Genomic DNA, 20,542 nt, shown 5'->3' with positions numbered 1-20,542 from the left:
TTTTCTACAATTTTACCAGCTTGTAATGAGAATTTATTTAGTTGGTTTGAGGTACTCCTGATATTATTCAGGTTCTTCTATTTTATGATTCTATAAATCGAGGGTCAGGCTTTATGTACCCGGTTGTAATTTTAAAGTTTCATCACTAAAGTTTTTCTCATACAGGGTGAACTTTCTCTCTGTTTTTTTAATTCATTCAATCTAAAGTTTCAAGATTTTTCAGACGGATGAAGATTGATCTTCAATTCTTGAAAATTCATAACCATACCCAATGACATAGAAATATATTTGCAAACACAAAATTATATATATTTTTAATATAAACAGAAAACAATTAGATTGAGATTCTCATGACAACAACTAATGAAATGACAAAAAATGTGTCTCTTTATATCCCCATATATATATATCAACAAATACAAAAGGAATGAATTAATCAAATGGTAAATGAAAACAAATGATTAAAAATTCATAAAACACCCGCTATTCTTCCCCTCTTTACATAAGCATGGCGACAGCAAAAACCCCAACGGCAACAGATCCGCCAAGGGAGAACCTGTTCAAAACGGCACCGTTGGGTGTAGGAGCTTCGACGGGTGATCCCGAAGAAGTGGGAGAGGTGGCCGGAGATTCAGGGGAAGACGATGGGGGAGAAGGTGGAGAGTCTGTGACGGGAGATTTAGAAGGAGCAGTCGAGGGTGGAGTGCCCGAAGGAGAAGGTGAAGCAGCTGGTGGAGTGCTCAAAGGAGAAGGAGCGGCGGCAGGTGGAGTGCTCAAAGGAGAAGGGGCAGAGGCAGGGGACTTGGCTGGGGAAGATGCAGGGGATTGTGCACTTGTTGAGGCCAACAAGAGGGCAGCCATTAGCACCAAAACGACAGCGTTGGATCGAGCCATTGTAGAGAGAGTTGAAGAGAAAATGAAGACAAAGAGAAAGTGAGGGGGTTTAAGAAGCAGATTGAGAAGCGCGGGATGGGTTTAAGGAGAGAAGGGAGAGGGCGTTTTATAGGGGAGGGCTGAGGAGAGTTTGGCGAATAGATCACCGTTGGATTTTGAGAAATTTGTTTGACGCGGATTTGAAGGGGCTTGGACGGTGCAGATTTTGTGCACGTAGTTGGACTTGGTTAGAAACCGTGTTACCGACTTTGCCAGAACGCGGTTGTTGTATTGGCTGGTTTTCACTGGCTATTGCATGTACAGGTAAGTTTCAATCCAAGAAGTTTCCTTTTCGCACGTAAACTTTGAAGCCAAGTCAAATAAACCAGTTTGAGTAAGGTTGACCAATTTTCCAGCCAGATTAATTTTATGAATTCTCAGGGGCGTTTGGTTCAGGGCAAATGGGATTTGGGATTGATTTTCCATGCTTGGTAGGAGCACTTCCGCTCCGCCTATTTCTTTTTGTCATGATAAAAGGAGGTCTAGACTCCAAAAATAATCTCAAAAAGAGCATTTCCATCGGTGAAGGCCAGCCTAGTCAAGGGCTGATGTCATTATGACATCAGCAGCCAATTTAAATAACAAAAAAAATGAAAAAAAGCAAAAAAAAAAAGAAGCAAAAATTTCAAAAGTTTTTTTTTATAAAAAACCTAGCCATATTCTTCACTTCCCACACTAAAACTCTATATAAATTCCTCTCCTCATATCTCATGTGAATATTGGTTGCCCTTGGGTTGCCATAGCAATGAGTGGAAAACCAATAAAAAAATTGCAATGACATGCACTATTCACATGAATACTAACAGCCCTTACCTCCCCTTGCCTTTTGTCATGTCAAATGAGTGGAAATGCTATAAAGAAAAAAATTTCATGGCAAGAAGTGGGCCCCATGAAACTAGGCAAACCCAAAGACAAGACTTGCATGGGCAAGCTGACGTCAGCGGCCAATTTAAATACCAAAAATGTTGAAGAAAAAAAAAACCAAAAAGTTGAGAAATTGAGACTTTTTTTTTTTTTTTTCTATAAATACCTAGTCATGTTCTTCACTTCCCACACCAAAATCCATACAAATTCCTCTCCTCATATCTCATGTGAATAGGAACTGCCCTTACCTTCCCTTCCCTTTTGCCATGGCAAATGGGTGGAAGTGCTCAAAGTCTAGGCATGAGAAATAATGTTGATATTTCTACCCCTGTACTATTTCACTATCCACCTTGTAACACCCCTAACCCAATTTAATCGTTTTGTTCAATTTATGAAATTGTGAAATTACAATTTTGCCCTTGGGGTGTAGGGTCACTTTGGTCACTTTTTGATCTGGCAGGATTTTAGGGAAATGAGTGGTACCATTGCGTAGAGCTCGTTGATACGAGTTCACAGACATGCGGCACGCCCAATTCCGAGTTGTAACGAAGGAGGAAAACTCTAAAAACGAAAATGATGTAAATTGAATTCTAAAATTTATTATTGTAGCAAACTGTGCCGCTACAGTAATTGGCCCAATTTTCTTATTTTTCTCCTTCCTTCTCCCGCCATTTTTCTTCTTCTTCTTCCTTGGCATTTCGACACAGTCATTGTAGCATAAGTGACCGTTTGACTTCCGAGCCATTATACGCCATCGTCGTGCACCGGTTGGTCGTGCCACCTTCACGAAAAATGTTCACCTTATCCTCCTCTACAAAACCCACCCAAAACCCGATTTGATTTGTTGGCGGTGAGCTCGATTTGAAGGGATTTTCAACGATGTTCTTCCATTTTCTGACGATTCTGACGGTCAATTCCGTCGAGTGAGGTATGAAAATTCATCCCCTCATCATGCTCTATCTGTTTTTGTAGGTATTGTAGATCGATTTTGAGGTTTATCAGATATTTCAAAATACCCACTTTTGGCCGACAGTTTCGGATTCTTTTCAGCTAGTTCCAGTTAGTTTTTGGCCATGTTCCGAGAACAAAAGTTGCTCCACTCATTGTTCTGATCACGTAGGTATAGGTCTTGACCGGCGATTTGGAGATTTTTCGATCACCGGAATTACTCTAGGCACCCACGGGTGTGGGGCGGCGCGTGGGCCACGTTATGGCGGGCCTTTGGGTCCTGAAATGTTTCCCATGTTGTCCCGAGCACGACGGTATACTCGAATGTGAATTTGGTTATCGTTTGACTGTCGATTAGATATCACATATTAGACGTTATCCGAGTTCGATATGTTTAGACCGTTGGATTGACTCCAATTTCATTTATTTTGATCTAGGCATCTTTAAGATGGTGTAGGATTTCACGGATCGTGAATCGGAGCGCTGGATGCTTCGGTTCAATATTTCAAAGTTTAGGTTAAACGGTAACTGTTCGATTGTGCGATCGTGAGCGATTTGACCATTCGATTTGTAGGACTTGTTTAGTAAACCATGTTGAACCTATAGGAACTTTCGGATCAGAAATTGAAGGTCGTGGGCCCCACGGGCCCGGTTGACCAAGTTTGGACGGTTTAACCCTCAGTTGTTGACCATGAATCTTCCGAGGTAGTTTCATCTTCGGGAAGTACTAGAACGACCGTGTAAATGAGTCTTGACCGTTATTTGAGTTATTTTGATTGTGTTTGGATTATGAGATTGTTTATAGTATCTTATGGAATTCTTGGATATTATTTTGATAATTGAAATTATGGAATAGATGAGCATGGGATACTTGATTGGTGGGTTGTGAAAGTGAGACATGGGCTCGGCTATAATTATTAGGAAATGAGTGGAGGTTTGTGTTTAAGTGTACCTCGTTCTTCTATTATGGAAATTTCTTGCTTAAATAAGTTTTAATTGAAAATTGATTAAATTTGGGTTGATGAGGATATGGGATCTCTAAGGGTTTATTATTATTTAATATTATTATGACTATTATTAAAGAATATGGATTGGGTGATAGAGGGTTGTTTACAAAAGTCTATTATTTTAATTGTGGAATTTAGTATTTTATAGAAATTATGTGTAAACAAATTTTTATTTTTATTTGAATTATTCTTTGGTCTTTATGGAATATATATGCTTGAGAGTTATTTTCTATACTATAAATAGATATTTGGAAAATTTTAATTAAGGAAAGGGATATTATTTGTATAATATTCATGTAAGGGTTACGAACTACACCATCATATGTACCTTCTCTGGTTACTATATCCACACGTGGTATTGGATTTTCCGGCGTGTGGGCTTCCTTGGTTACGGATTCTAGAATTGACGGATACTTAGAAATTGTGGATATGGTTTGGATATGTTGTAACCCGGGCACCCTTGACGGGGTGTTACCATAGACCCTTAGCGGGGTAGTCTGCGAGCGTAGGACTTGTTACAGGTGCACGAGTATTGAAGATTTTGCTGTGCCTGCTAGTGAGCCCAGTCCCTTGGTTGGACAACTTGTCCCTGACCACATGGTTGTTGAGGAGTCCTCCGTGTGGTTCAGCTAAACGATTCCTCCGTTGGATTGTTTTCCTAGGTACATGATGTGTACTATCATATGTACCTCCTCTTAAATATTAATACTTGGAAATAGTGGACATGGATACTTGGATACATGGAAATGGATAGCTGGTTAGTCTGTGCGCATAGGACTCGTCACAGGTGCATGAATATTGAGGATTTTGTTGTGCGTGCTGGTTAGCCCAGTCCCCTAGACGAACGACTCATCCATGGCCACATGGTTGTTGAGGATTCCTCCATGTGGTCTAGGCAAACGATCCCCGGATTGGATTGTTTTCCCTTGGTACAAGATGATGGTGTGAGGTGTGTTATATCGTTATACATATATATATTTACGTACATATTAAATACACACACACACACATATATATATATATATATATATATATATATATATATATATGTGGATTTGTTCGGTTGAGATTCTTGAACTGGTGCTTCGTGAGTTTCTGCACATGTGTGAACGTTTGATTTATAGTTTGGAAAGTGTTGTTCGGCAATGTACGCCTTGGATAGGGTATGGTTGCGGGAAAGAACTGATAAAAAGAAAGGAACTCATAAAGAGTTTAGTGGTTGCCTTGTAGAATTTGATGTTGAAATGAATCTAAATTAAATCGTTGGCATTACTTTAAATGATCAAATATTATCTAAATCGTGACTACTGATGGAAGAACTATATGTGGCTTGATCCCTCAGTAAGGGTGCGTAGATAGCTTGGGGTCTCACCAAGGTGCAGCCGCAAGATAAACCATATTTTTGTGGACTTATTGGGATCAAATCCGATTGTTAGAGTTGTTAAGTTTGGTTTTGAATTCATCGGTGACTTGAAGCCCGAGCTTGTGTAGGGCAATCTTGATCTATTTCTACTTATGTTGAATCCTGTTTCGTTTGTAAAATGAATTAAGTTAATTATTCTCTGTTATCGCCCGTACTAGGGTATGATTGTGAGGCCGAAGGCCATCTATGTAAACTGCATGAATTTATCTTGTACATGCTGTCGGTTGGTGATATTAAATGTGTTTTTAACAGTTTGAGAAATTTGGGAAAAATCCATTTTTGAGGGGAGACTTTGCCGAAATTTCGGCAGAAAGTTCTTTTTGTTAGTAAATGGGCTCGGCATCGGTATGATGTCGGACACTCCACAGGATTCGTCCCGGATTCCGAGGAATTTGAGGCGGGTCTTGTCACACCTTATCTTCCCACCCACCATGTAAATTTTAAAAAATATAATCCTATCTTTCCAGCCACCATTATTCCTAAAATACCCTTTAATTATTAATTCTAGTAAATTATCTTTTTATGTTATGAAATCTATTAACTAATGATGCCCTTTAAATTTAATCTAATGACTGAAAAGTTGGCGCATATTAATAAAATATTGGCACTGTTATCATTTGGTTTGTAGAACCACCAGATTTCATTGTTGACCTATTATTTGAAGATGTAACCAGTACTTGTTACAGATAAGGCTACTTGGTTAAACCGACGACCGAACCCATTTGTGTAGAGACTTGCCTAATCCCCGATGACATAGCCTAATTTTTGTACTAGTTACTCATTTTCTCTTCAATAAAATACTATCGCATTTCTCTCCATAAAAAAATATCATTCATCATTGACCAAAACAAGATCTGTTATTGACCAAAAACAACAATTCATTATTGTTAAATAACCTTGTTCTTGTTCCCATACTGGTGGATCCCTCCATCAGGTACTTCTTAATAATCACTTTATGTTGGATACTAACATTTAACGAACCCATCATTTGTACATCAATATCTTTCGATCAATATTTGGGAGAGACAAAACGGCCCATCTCAATATTTGGAAATTGTGTCGCCATCTCAATATCTATAGGAGAGAGAAAATCAAGGTTTCCTTCAACAGTCTTGCGAAAAAGGTTGAAGAAACTCTGTTTAAAGTTGGAAGTTTAAGATCATATAAAAAGGTTGGAAGTTTAAGATATGTTTAAAGTTGACCCTTTAGCATGACGATTTCCTTTTCTTTTTTTTTCTTTTTTTTTCTTTTTTTTTTTTGTAAAAAACTTGAGGGTGAAGATTGATCTTTCACATGCATTAAAATATTTTTGCAAATACAAAATTATATAATTTTTAATATAAAATAAAGAAAAATTAGATTGCAATTCTCATGACAGAAAAATGTGTCTCTTTTTATTCCCAGATATATCAACAACTATAAAATGAATGAATTAATCAGATGGTAAATTAAATACAATAAAACAAATGATTAAAATTCATAAAACCGCCGCTGTACTTTCCCTCTTTACATAAGCATGGCGGCAGCGAAAACCCCAACGGCCACGGATCCCGCAAAGGAGAACCTGTTTAAAACGGCACCGTTGGATGCAGGAGCTTCGGCGGGTGATCCTGAGACCGAAGAAGGGGGAGAGGTGGCCGGAGATTCAGGTGAAGACGATGGGGGAGAAGGTGGAGAGTCTGCGACCGGAGATGTAGAAGGAGCAGCCGAGGGTGGATTGCCCGAAGGAGAAGGTGAGGTACTCAAAGGAGAAGGTGAAGCAGCGGGTGGAGTGCTCAAAGGAGAAGGAGCGGCGGCGGGTGGAGTGCTCAAAGGAGAAGGGGCAGAGGCAGGGGACTTGGCTGGGGAAGATGCAGGGGATTGTGCCCTTGTTGAGGCCACCAAGAAGGCAGCCATTAGCACCAAAATGACGGCGTTGGATTGAGCCATTGTAGAAGAGCGAATGTAGACAGAGAACGTGATGGGGTTTAAGAGGCAGGCAGATCAAGATTAAGAAGCGAAGGATGGGATTAAGGAGAGAAGGGAGAGGGCTTTTTATAGGGGAGGGCTGAAGAGAGTTTGGTTTAAGGAGAGAAGGGAGAGGGATTTTGAGAAATTTCTAAGGGGTTTGGACGGTGCAGATTTTGTGGTTGGGATGGAAGGAAATATTACGTAGCAAGCTGGACTTGGTTAAAAACGTGTGACCAGAACGCGGTTGTTGTATTGGCTGGTTTTTAGTGGCTGTTAGATGTAACGGTGTTGCTGCATGAAAAAGGACCAAAGTTCAATCCAAGAAGATTTCGCACGAAAACTTAGAAGCCAAGTCAAGAAAACCAGTTCCAGCAAAGAATATGACTGTGACTAGCTTGGTGACAACACCACACCTTTGTGACCAAGTCACTTTTGCATAGTTAGCTTAACACTTATAACTCAATTTTCTAATTCAAAACAATATTATTTCCATGAATTGTTCTAAAATAATCAAGTAAGTTAATGAAGAGTGACTATTTGATGACGAAGACACAAAGACGTCGGCCTCATAGCTAGATATAGGTTTTTCATAAGGGCTAGGAAATTATTGTTTGGGCCTAAAATGGAAAAAGGACCCGTTAAGGGATTTTTTTTAAAGTCCAAATGGGCCTTGTACTGCTTGAATTCATAAAGGGAGTTGCTCAAAGATAGAAGCCCAAGTCGAATAAGCCCAATAGCTTTGACTTTTACAATTCAAAAATGCTTTTACCGGAGTAAAGGCACGATTACCCAAATCAAAGCTCAAGTTGACTTCAACAACTAGGAAGAAGTCCAGCGGCAAAAGAAAGGCTGAGCAACCGCATTAAATCCGATTTGAACCATGAGTCTACTGAACCAACTTATTTAAGAAAGCCATGTTTGGGCAGCTCACCATCAGCACAAAGATTAAAGCACTCAAGTTCACTAGTTTCACCCGCAAAGAAAGGACTGACAATAGTTTCAACCCATCCCTTCACCAAGGGTGCGGATTCAAGAACCAAGAAGCCTATATATTAGCATAGCACAACTCTAAAAATACACAACTTTCCTCCAATAAAAGGGCTTTACACTCGATCAACACTTGATTGATCCTGTTGAAACTCAATTATTTCTCAATGTATTAGGACATCTAGTTGACAACTACTAGGAGTATATAAATAAGAGAAATGAGTATGAGCCAAGTTGAAGAGTTTAATGCTCAGGCGAGTAGGTTACAAATGAAATTAAAATTTAATTCAGTTATAGTTCTGTTTTTCATTTTGATGAGCTGAGCTTAAGTAACAGTTATAACTGTTAGATTATGAGATTTATGACAGGGTAAATTTTGCTATACTGATCTGAGACAGAGAGGCCACTCTGAAATCACGTCCTTCTAAACTTACAACGACTCTGCATCAGTTTGTTTCGATTCCTTATGACCTTCAACATGACAAGGCCTTTGTTTTACCTTTTACTTTTGGCTTCACCACAAGCCTATCTTGTTCTTGTCAAAATTGCCTAACACCAATGATGTATAAGTTGTCCATGATGATTAGCAAACACCAATCCTTCGTCCGAGCATATATAATTGTACTGTTAATTTGTTGAAGGACCTTTCGTCACTTCTCTGGCCGTAAAAAATGAGTAATTATATATAACTAAGGTTGTTTGGATTCAAAATCATTACGGATCCGTTAGTTTGTCTCTTGTGATTAAGTTTTAGTAGATGCATAAATTTATGACTAGTGTATTTGTTTTTGGTTTTCCCATTTTAATTATATTTTTGCAAGCTATTAACGGATGAATGGTTCTTACATTTGGGTTTAAAGAAATTATATATAAACCAAAAGTTTAATTATTATTCAAAACCCTTAACAGGGCAAAGCATTACACCATAAACTATTTTTAACAAACAAACAAACAAAAACAAAATACATAAAGTTGTTTTTTTATTTATAATATTTTCTTTTGACCGGAAATTGTTGGGCTCACCGGAATCCAGGCAAAGTGAGACAAATATGTGTGATAAAGGGAGTAAAGTGAGACAAAATGAGTTTCAGGGGCGAAGTGAGATTCAAATACACTTTTAGGGGTATATAAAAAAATATGCCTTTTTAAAATTATTTATATACATTTCAAGGTGTATATGGACTTGGGTTAAGCTTCTCTACATCTAAACCTCAACTAAAATAATCAAATTCATCCTCAATTCAATCCGATTACAAATTAGTAGACATGCCATGAATGAAATTTTTTTGTAAACAAAAACTTGGAAGGTTGACCTTTAGAAAAAATTTGTACACATCAATTTTGGCCCAAATAACTAAAAAGTTGGCCCATATCAATTTTGGTCCAAACAAAAAGTTATACATATCTTCCACTTTTCTTGGTTTTTTGAAGATTTTGGATCAGTTCCGGGACGGTGGTTCACGTCTAGGCCCTTGTCTTATTTTATTTTAGGTAAACACCATATTCAATTGATGTCAACGCCTGTGAAGTTGCACCCCAGGTACCAGGAAACTGCTTCGCATATACGATGCCAAACAAGAGATCAAATTCTGACTATATATCAGTACCATTTCCAAACCTTTCAGCCTGTTTAGTTTTAAACTTTCAACAAAATGGATTCAAACACCACTCAATTATTAGGAGCTCCTTCCCCTCCTTCTTCCTCGTCTTCCACCAATTCATGGACACACGATGTCTTTCTCAGCTTTAGAGGTGAGGACACGCGCTACAACTTCACAGATCATCTACACAAAAATTTGGTCCAGAAAGGCATCAGAACCTTCATAGATGATGAGCTCCCAAGAGGAGAAGAAATATCACAAGCACTTCTTGATGCAATTGAAGGATCAAGGTGTTCCATCGTCGTATTCTCTGAAAACTATGCATCCTCGAAGTGGTGCTTAGATGAACTTGTTCATATCATTCAGTGTGGAAAATCAAAGCAACAGATGGTTTGGCCAGTTTTCTACAAAGTGGATCCCTCAGATGTAAGGAACCAAAGAGGTAGTTATGGTGAGGCACTTAATAACCATGAACGCAAATTCAAAGAAGAGAAACTTACTAACCATGATGAAAGTAAATTCGAGGACAATATGAAGAAGGTGCTGAGATGGAAGGAAACCCTTACAGAAGCTGCAAATTTGTCTGGGTCGCATTACTTAGAAAGGTATATTTCTTTATATTTGAGGGCTTTTTGAGCTTCTCTTAATTTCTCCTTTATTTCATTTTATTAAGAAACCCTCATTACTTATTTTTCTTCATAAATGTATGACAATTATGGATTGAATCCAACTTTTAATCAATAAACCTAGAGTTTATTAAGAAGAAGTGTCTAGAGCATATCAAATTATCAATCTTCCTATTGTACTAATGCCAGGTTGTTTCGAACTTCAAGTGATCTGTTTTTGAACCCAGCAAAATTCTATTTCTTTTCTTGTGTCATATATACATTCTTTACCTTATTTAAAACATATATAGCAAAATCTCATTCTTAGATGTTATTTTTTCCTTAAATTGGCAGCCGTGAAACTGAATTTATTCAGAACATTGTCAACGAGATTTCCTTACAAGTATTAAATGATACCCATATCAATGTGGCAAAATACCAAGTTGGAATAGAGGCACGTGTACGAGATATTCATAAAGCTTTAGATGTTGACGGAAATGATGTTCGCATGGTAGGAATATGGGGGAGTGGTGGAATAGGAAAGACAACTGTTGCTAAAGCCGTTTATAACTCACTGGCCCATGTGTTTGAAGGGAGTTGTTTTCTGGAAAATGTAAGAGAAAGATCAATACCATACGGAGGCCTAGCCGACCTACAAAATCTTCTTCTTTATGAGATTCTAAGGGGAAAGGAAATAAAGGTTACCAGTGCCGATAAAGGAATCAATGTGATAAAGGAAAGGTTGAGTCGTAAAAAGGTCCTCGTAATTGTAGATGATGTGGATCATTTGGACCAGTTAAACAACTTAGTTGGAGGTTGTGATTGGTTTGGTTTGGGCAGTAGAATTATCATAACGACTAGAGATAAGCATTTGCTAACTTCTCATCAAGTTAGTATAATATACAAGGCCAATAAATTAAACTTTGGTGAATCTCTTGATCTCTTCATTAGTTGGAATGGTGGGAGAAATAAAAATTTGGATGATGATTATGTGAAAGCTGCAGAAACTGTGGTGAAGCATGCTCAAGGTCTTCCTTTAGCTCTCAAGGTTTTAGGTTCTCATCTATGTGGTAGAAGTATAGATGAGTGGCATGATGCATTGGATGGGAATCTGCACTCGGACATTAAAAAAACTCTCAAAATAAGCTATGATGCATTGGAATATTCGGTTCAAGAAGTTTTCCTTGACATAGCATGTTTCTTTAAAGGTAGAAAGGTGTACGATGTGATACCGACCCTGGAAGGTTGTGACCTCAAGCCTAAGTATGCTATTAAAGTACTCGTAGACAAGGCCCTCATAAATATTGAACAAGGCACAATTGGGATGCATGACTTGCTTGAAGAATTGGGTAGAGGAATAGTTTATCAAGAGTCGCCAAATGAGCCTGGTGAACGTAGCAGATTGTGGTTTCACGAGGATGTTTATCGTGTTCTAATAGAAGGAACAGTAAGTCTGTGTGTGTGTGTACACTTGCATTTTTATTTGCTATAGAGCTTTGTATGTTAACACTACTTTTTTATTTTATTTTAATAATAGGGAACAAACAATATTAAAGGCATCATAGCAAAGTTTCCGACACCAGATGACATATGCTTGAGTGATGACAGCTTCTCAAAGATGAAAAACCTTCGACTTTTCATCAATGTGAATGCACGATTTTATGGCGATCACATGGATTATCTATCTAATGAGTTGAGGTTTCTTCATTGGCCTGGTTGTCCTTTTGAAACTTTACCATCTACTTTCAATCCAAGGAAACTTGTTGAACTTCATATGCCTCGTAGCCGCTTGTCACAACTTGGGGAGGGATTCAAGGTAATTTAAATTATTTTCATCCTTTCGTATTTTCAAAAGTTTATTAAATTTTTGGAGTTATGCTTGTTTATGCCTTATCGTTTGATCCTTCTTTTTCTTTTCTATTTTTGTGTTATATAGCGTTTGCAAAATTTGACGTCCATGAATTTTGAGAGCTGTAAGTTCCTAACAAAAACCCCAAATATCTCTGGAATTCCAAACTTACAGTCCTTGAATCTAGACTTCTGCACAAGTTTAGTTGAGGTTCATCCTTCTGTTGGATTTCATGATAAGCTTGTGGACTTGAGGTTTGAGAGTTGCCATAACCTCACACTATTTCCAATAATCAAGTCAAAATCTCTAGAAGTTCTCAATCTTGAAGATTGCAGAAGACTAGAGACTTTCCCTGAAATTGGGGGAAAGATGGATTCCTTACGTCACGTGTTTCTACGTGGTAGTGGCATCAAAGAATTGCCTGCGTCAATTGCATATCTCATCAGTCTTGAATTTTTAGACCTAAGCAGTGTTGCATTCCTAAAAGGACACAATTTAATGTGCAAACAACCAATTAAAAATACCCGCAAGTGCACGAATCTATCGAAGTATAGATTTTGTAAGTACGGGGTCGATCCCACGAAGAACTTGTCGGTTGCCTATAAGTTCTAATTCGAGTACAAAGAGAACACTTAACTAACACACCACAATGCACAAACGCAAATTTGAAACTAAAAGAAATGTAAAAGAAACGTAAAAGAAACAAACAAACAAAAAAAAAGGAAATGTGCTGTGAACAGTGAAAAGCGACCGGTCGTTTAGTTAAGAGCGACCGGTCGTTTTTGTCTGGCGACCGGTCGTGAGGTAAAAGCGACCGGTCGTTTTAGTACAGAGTCGAAACTCAAAATTTGACGTGAAAAGCGACCGGTCGTCAGGTAAAAGCGACCGGTCGTTTTTGGGCAGATTCGTTTTCTCTGTTTTTCAGTTTCGACCTCTGTCCAGTGTTTTGCCTATAATTTTCCAACCGTTTATCCAAAATTCACGTTCTTTATACGGTTGGATTCAGCACAGAAAATGCAAGAACACAACGCGGACCAAAAGTCCAAAACAATTACGGAAACAGATAAAATTCAGTAACAAAGACACGTAACGTGTCAAACACGCAACTCACACACACATTTGGGGGGGGGGGGGGGGGGGGGGGTTTGATTTGTTTGAAGTGACCTATTTCTATTGCATGAAAGTAAATGGACTTTGAAAATTAATGAGAATGGCAGAGATGAATTATCAAAGAGTGGAAACAAATTGTAACAAACACTAGGGTTTCGGAATCCACCCTAAACAATTCTACCCAAGTTCATGAATACTCAAGTGATGAACTCTAAACGTGTTGATGAAGATGTTCGCAATCAAGACCAGTACGAGTGGCTCAAGACGCATTGATTCACTCTAATGTACGTAAAGTGCAGTACGAGTGCTACAATACTTGTGCCTTCCCTATAATCGAATCTAGGTGTGCTTAGTACTTTGATTCAATTACAAGAAAAACCCATTAAGTTCAAAGAGAATATGAACATCACAAGAACCCTAATAGCATGGTGTTTACATTAGGTATTCAAGAAACCAATTCACATGGATGGTTCTTACTCCATCCATTTATTGCTTAGGAAAACATGAAGATACACATAATCCCAACAATCTCAAAAAGCATGCTTTCAAAGATGGCCAACCAAGGAAAAACACACATCAAGGATAGATTAATTTGGTGAATTGGAATTCATCAACAATATCTAGAAATTCATACACTCAAGCATCAAAACAATAAGGTAATCATGTTTAGGGCTTCAACCTAAGCCCTAGCTATGGAGTTTAGTTGCTCATACTCATTCCAAATACAAACTCAAAATAAAATTAGAAAGAGTTTACAGATTTTGAGAATATGATGAAAGCTTCAAGGTCATCAATGGTGGAAGCTTTCTTCTCCACTTAGCTTGGCTGCACCTTGGCTTTCTCCAAGCTCCAAGCTCTCCAAAATCTGCTCTCCTCTGTGTAATCTCCTGAATGACTTCCTTTCCCACGTTCAAAAGGCTCCCCAACTTCAGATTGCAATTCCTTTGCTTCCCTCTCTCCTCCTTTCCAGCTTTTACCTTTTAATATTAAACTACCACCTTTGATAAAGCCTTAGCCCATTGTCCCCTTGCCATGATGAAGCTTTGTCCTCAATAAGATGCCAATTGCTTCAGAAAATATCTCAAAGCTAAGGTAACTTCTTGTTACCAAGAGTTATGGTAACAAGAAAATCAAGATAACACAAAGGAGGTAAAAGCTGGCCAAATTCGGATTTCAGAGCTGTGGTAACATGCTGGATTGGTTGGATAGGCAATACTTGTCCAATGGAGCTCAAATTTGGATATGTTGTAGTTAACATCCATTGGAACAAGTCTCATGAAGATCGTGACCTCATCCGAGCACCAGAGCATGCTGATCCCAGGCCAAGAAGTTGACCTACGAAAATGAACAAAAACAAAGTTTATAACCAATAATGCACTTTTAGCTAATTTTCATTCCAACCAAGGTAAAATCTAAGAAAACACAAAAAGGAAGTAAAAAGCTATAAAATGTCAAGAACTAACTCAAAATAGTGGGTGAATAACATGAAAAATCATGTGTAAAAATGAACCGAACAAGCAGTTGTGAAAATCTTACGAATCTGCCACCCAGCATTTATAAGTTGGAACATCTAAACCAAATTTTTCTCCAAGGAAGTCGAAAGCTTGTTACATTTCCAAATAAAGTGAAGTCTGAAGTTTTGGGGAGTGCAGTATCACATCCTTTAGCGCTTCCCAGTCTTGAGGAATTCATTTTGGAAGGGAGCAATTTATCAGAATTTAATTTCCTCTGGACTCTTGATTGTGTGTCTACATTGAGCATGCTTGATCTAACACGATGTGATTTCCTTGTAAGTATTCCCGAAAGCATTACGAAATTTCTCAATTTGCGGGATCTTTACTTGCATGGCTGCAAGAGGCTTCGAGATATTCCGGAACTTCCACCAAAAATAGTAAAGTTAGAGGCAAGTGATTGCGTATCATTGGAAAGGTTTTCATCATTGTCCAACATTCTGAAAGGTAAAAAAGACTCACAAATGATTGAGTTGGTGGACTTGTGTAATTGCCAGAGACTGTGCGACAATCTGGCTCGTGACCTCACGAAGAAGCAAAACATTTTAGCAAAGGAGCAGATCACTCTCTTCTTTGATCACCTTCTGTCTTCACGGAAACATGGATTTCAGGTTGTATTTCCAGCAAGTTTTGAAGCTCTCTCGACGTTGTTCAGGTGTCATAAGGATGTGAAGGAGCATGATGAATCATGTGAACTTTTGATTGAAATGCCCCCAAACTTCAAATGCCAGAACCAAGGATTGGCTCTATACGCTGCTCTTGAAAACCCGCAAAATGAAAGACGACGTTACAATGGTTTTCTAACAAAAATTTCCGTCAATCAACCAGGAGTGGTACCTCATTTTATTCAGTTCGATTACCATTTCAGAAAGATAGGGTCAGGTCATGTGTGGCTGTGCTATATTCGATTCAGAGAAATGTTTTACCGGGATGATCAGATTACCTGGCCTCAGTCGCCTTTTGCGTGTCGAGTTAATTTTCTGAAATTGACACTAGATTCGCAGCGTTTTAAAAGCTTTGGGGTCCACCTGGTAATGACACAGGATGATGAAGACCTGTCTATATTTACGGAAGATGGTGAGTCTGAATCCAATGACTTGGAAGATGCTAATGAGAGGTTTGATGGAGATAATTGTATTGATCTATGTGAAGATGAGCAAGACTCGGAACGTGACTACTTCAGCTGTGAAGATAATGAAGATGGCTACTTTTACTGAAGATGATGATGAAGATGGCTGCTTTCTAGTCTCTCTCTTTTTCTCTCTGCTAAAACATGAGAAGTTAGAATATGAAAATATAAGAGAATATGAAAATGAGAGAAGATAATTTTCTGGGTTTTCAACTTGTTTGATTCTATTACTTACAACATATTTATACAAGTCCTACAACTACAAACAAGAAAACAAGGTTTCCATGAAACAAGGAAACAATGTTTCCATAAAACAAGGAAACAATGTTCCCATAAAACAAGGAAACATAGCTTTAGCTAACACTCCCCCTCAAGTTGGTGCATAGATGTCATCAATGACCAACTTGCCAAAAGAGAGACTGTCGTTATTAATATTTCCGCATCGAGCTTCTTCTTAATAGAATGTCGATCCACTTCAACATGCCCCCTCACGTGGAATCACCATATAGTGGGCCACACGTGGAGCTAAGGCCACATCGAAGTTAATCATTTAGGTCTGTCAGTGGCAACACCAAATCCAAGTGCGGCCGGTTGGTCAGTAGATAACAGAAACCATAGGAACAAGGCAAAGGCAAAGCAAAGCAAAGAACACAGAAACCTGTGAACACGACAAGGACACAGAAACCCTGTGAACACGGCAAAGGACACAGAAACCCTGTGAACACGGCAAAGGACACAGAAACCCTGTGAACACGGCAAGGACACAAAAACTTTGGGAACACGGCAAAGGACACAGAAACTTTGTGAACATGGCAAAGGACACAGAAACCCTGTGAACACGGCAAGGACACAGAAACCCTGTGAACACGGCAAGGACACAGAAACCCTGTGAACAAGGCAAGGACACAGAAACCTTGTGAAGGCATGAGCAATAATATTGGCACCATAACACGCAGGAGCAACAATATTGGTACCAACAAGAGCAATATAAGGCACTGGCACCAACAAGAGTAATACAAGGCATTGGCACCAGCAAGAGCAACAATACTGTCCCCAACAAGAGACATAACAGGCAGAAGCAACAACACTGGCAGTAGCAAGAGTCATAACAGGCAGGAGCAACAACAGTGTCCCCAACAAGAGACTTAACAGGCAGGAGCAACAATACTGTCCCCAGCAAGAGACATAACAGGCAGGAGAAATAACATTGTCCCCAGCAAGAGACATAACAGGCAGAAGCAACAACACTGGCCAGCAGCAAGAGTCATAACAGGCATGAGCAACAACATTGTCCCCAGCAAGAGACATAACAGCCAGGAGCAAAAATACTGTCCCCAGCAAGAGACATAACAAGCATCATCAACAGTAATCAACACTGTCCGCAGCAAGAGCAACACAAGGCACTGGCACCAGCAAGACAAGGCAGGGCAAACAACTATGGTAGCAACAACATCATAGACAACTTCTCTTCAGTCCCCCTCTCCCCCTGAAGAGAAGGGGTCGATGGAGCCATATGATCAGTGGTACTTGAGAAACATGCACGAACAATAAGCCATGGCAGATAGGTAGGTGAATTGCAGCGGAATATATGAGAATTGCAGCAGCAGTGTCACTCCCCCTCAAATCCGACGATGTGTGAGAGTTGAGATTTGGAGAAAGTAACACCCAAATAAGTAGAGAGTAGAAAGACACAGGTGTTTCGGGCAGACACGAGTGAAGAGAAGATAACAACAACAAAAAACAAAATAAATAAATGAAAAGATGAGATGACCCACGGGTGTTTTGGGCAGAGCATGACATAGGATCTTGAATACAAGGTGAAACAAATGGAAGACAGAGTGCACGTGGAGATGAGAACAAAGTCTGAGAAAGAAAATTGTGGCCTTCAATAACATAAGGAACATAAAGGATGAACACAATTTGAACAAATAAAAAGGAAGTGAAACACATTATCAAATGGGAAAAGGCCATACATGCGTGCACAGAGAGAGAGCATACGATTAAGCATGAGAGGAAAATAAATAGGAGCATGCGGTTAAGCATATAAGGGAGCCAACATAGAAAAAAAGATGATAAAAGATACCAGTGGAAAAATAGACAGAGAAGGAAAAAAAAAAGGCCGTGAGGCAAACAGGAAAAAGAAGAAGAGCACAAGAGATAGCACTTTGTTGGTGAGAAAAGAAACCATAAAAAAGAATAAGAATAAGAAAACACAAGATGTTGTCGTGAGAGAGAAGTCAAATTGAAGAGGAGAAAAAAGGTAGACAAGGTAAAAAAAAGAAAACACCCTCGGGCCAATAAGTTGGCAAAAGCAAATAAAATCAATAAAGAAAAGAAGATCAAATTGGAAGAAGAGAGGATAAGAAAAAAAAAAATAATTAAAAGGAGCAACAACATAAATTGGGAGAAGATAGGATAAAAAATAATTAAAGGGAGCAACCATCATGTGGCTAGGTTGTTGAAAAAGGAGAAAAAATAAAATAAAATAAAACAAATGAGAGACCCACCGAAAAAAGAAATAGGAGTTGGGGTTTTTTTTTGGACGAAAAGAAATAGGAGTTGGGTAGTGGAGAGTGAATAAAGAGAAACAGCGTGGGAAAAATAAAGAAGAGAAATAGAAGGGTGCCAGGAGCACATGACAGGGAAGGACTAACAAATATTAAAAAGTAAGGTAAAGACAAAACATGACCATAAAGAAAAAGGAAGAAAGAAAAATTGTGCCTGACAAAAAAGTTGTCTGATAAGAAAAAAGAAGGAAAACTTTGAAAAGGTTGCTCAAGTGAGCAATAAGAGAACGGGTTTTCGTGGGTGATGAGCTTGAGAAGGGGACTGAGTTTGGGAAGAAATGGTGAGATATTTGAGATGGACAGAGAGATGGGTGATAGGCTTTTCAGTACCTGCGCAAACAGGGTTAAAACTCCTACAAAACTTGCAAGAATGACAAGGTTATTGTAGTATAAATGATTCTCGCAAGGTCGTTCTCCGCAGGGATTATTAAATAACTTGTAGCAACCAAATTCTAATTAATTATTGTAAAAGAGAAAGTTGAGATGTTTGATTTTTAGACCTTAACTTAAAACGAATTTAACTAATAAAAATAAGGCAATATGCAAACTTAAAGCTAAGGGCAAGAGAAACAGTTGTGTTTTTAGAAATCAAATTAAGAAAGCACTAGGGATCCGCCGTCACCTTAACAATTCTATATAGTTCTCCCAATTACTTATGACCTATACATGCATATTTCGAAGGTTAGGTATTCCTAATATATGCCTACTTGGACCCCCAACATAGAGCGTATATCACACATGCAATCCGTCTGTGGTATTCAGATCAAATCTAAACATACATGACTCATTAAGTTCTGTGAAACCTTTTGAAAAACCATGCAACCCTTAAGACGTGGTATTCATCCTAAGTGAACTTGCACATATTAATCACAAGAAGCCTTCGTCAATTTCAGGGACCGACCTCCGACCAAAACTGCATCAAATTACTTTTCTAAACATCCTAATGGTGATCAAGCATCAAGACACTTAGATAGTTTAACCCAGTGATGAATAATTCGAAAACCTGCATGCATATAATCATAAGCAAATTTGGACAGAAATTACATATTCTTGCTAAGGCTCGTGGCCTCACCCTAGCAAAAGAGCGTTAGTTACGCATGTTCATAATAAAAATAATCAAGTTCTTCATTCAAATAATAAAGATCGAAAACACCTTGAAGTAGAAGTTCTTTCAAAACCCTAGCAAAAGTCGCGTTCAAAAGCCAAAAGAGAAGGCCCAAAATTCTGTGAAATAGAACTTAAATACTCCCTAAAACCTAGCTGCCCAGAACCTGCTTTTCTATCCCCACAAGGAAACTAAATAAAATAAAATAATGACATGACATAAAATCGAAATTGGACTAGGAGAATCTGCCCCCAATCTGCCCAGCCACGTTTTGGCCTCAAATCTGCTCCAAATCCGGCCCAATACAGTTCGTTTTAAAGAAAAAAAACGTTCTGAACACTTCTCCAGAAGGCCACGAATCCATCAGAGGTCATCTCGGGCTCCAAAAACGCCATAAAAGCCCAAAACGTCACTTTCCAGCACTGCACACTGCTCCTTTATTTTATCGCCAGAAAATAACTGCTTGGTAAAAAAGTCTGAAATTTTGATACGATCAAGCCAAGCGACTCACGAACGTCCTCCAACTGGAATTACTCCAAAATTCGTCCATTTGATTATGTTTTGCTCCAGAGAAAGTCGAAAGTCCTATATTGAGAAAACAATTCAAAGTATCAAAATTCTTCCAAAATATGAACCAAAATGTACCAAGAATGGGGTTAAATATATAATATAAAATATGCCCATCAATGGGTGTGGAGAGTGAATATAAAAAAAGGGTGAAAGAGACGAAGCTCCCCCAATTCCCTGTATTCCAGTATCGATTCGATTCTTTGGATGACAGAGAGGTTGGAGATCACAGAGCGAGTGAGACTTTGTTCTGATCACAAAGGAAAGGACTAAGGAGGGACAAGAGGATTGTGCACAGGTTTAGAGGTGCCGATGGAGCTGCCAAGGCGGATTGGGACTGAAGAAATGTGAAAGTAGTTGTAAATTGCAGGTGGAAGAAGGAAGCA

At 38.7% G+C, this 20,542-nt stretch overlaps 3 protein-coding genes across 3 annotated transcripts; 1 reads left to right on the top strand and 2 right to left on the bottom strand.

Annotated features, from left to right (window-relative positions):
* Positions 1–364: 364 nt before the first annotated feature.
* Positions 365–988, bottom strand: LOC148292349 (uncharacterized). The gene has a single exon (XM_088245034.1). The coding sequence runs from the start codon at positions 892–894 to the stop codon at positions 499–501; it is 396 nt and encodes a 131-aa protein (XP_088101160.1). The 5' UTR covers positions 895–988; the 3' UTR covers positions 365–498.
* A 5,559-nt stretch (positions 989–6,547) lies between these two features.
* Positions 6,548–7,243, bottom strand: LOC148292348 (uncharacterized). Its single transcript, XM_088245033.1, has one exon. It carries the CDS (start codon positions 7,102–7,104, stop codon positions 6,682–6,684), a length of 423 nt encoding a protein of 140 aa, XP_088101159.1. The 5' UTR covers positions 7,105–7,243; the 3' UTR covers positions 6,548–6,681.
* Positions 7,244–9,697: 2,454 nt separating this feature from the next.
* LOC110744663 (TMV resistance protein N-like) lies at positions 9,698–16,047 on the top strand. The gene is made up of 5 exons (XM_088246257.1): positions 9,698–10,318; positions 10,673–11,765; positions 11,856–12,134; positions 12,255–12,634; positions 14,784–16,047. The coding sequence occupies exons 1-5, from the start codon at positions 9,765–9,767 to the stop codon at positions 16,003–16,005; spliced, it is 3,528 nt and encodes a 1,175-aa protein (XP_088102383.1). The 5' UTR covers positions 9,698–9,764; the 3' UTR covers positions 16,006–16,047.
* Positions 16,048–20,542: the final 4,495 nt, after the last annotated feature.

Source organism: Prunus avium, chromosome 8 (genome assembly GCF_965620075.1).
Source record: "Prunus avium chromosome 8, drPruAviu1.hap1.1, whole genome shotgun sequence".
Taxonomy (NCBI): Eukaryota; Viridiplantae; Streptophyta; class Magnoliopsida; order Rosales; family Rosaceae; genus Prunus; species Prunus avium.
This window is presented reverse-complemented; position numbering and strand designations above follow the sequence as displayed.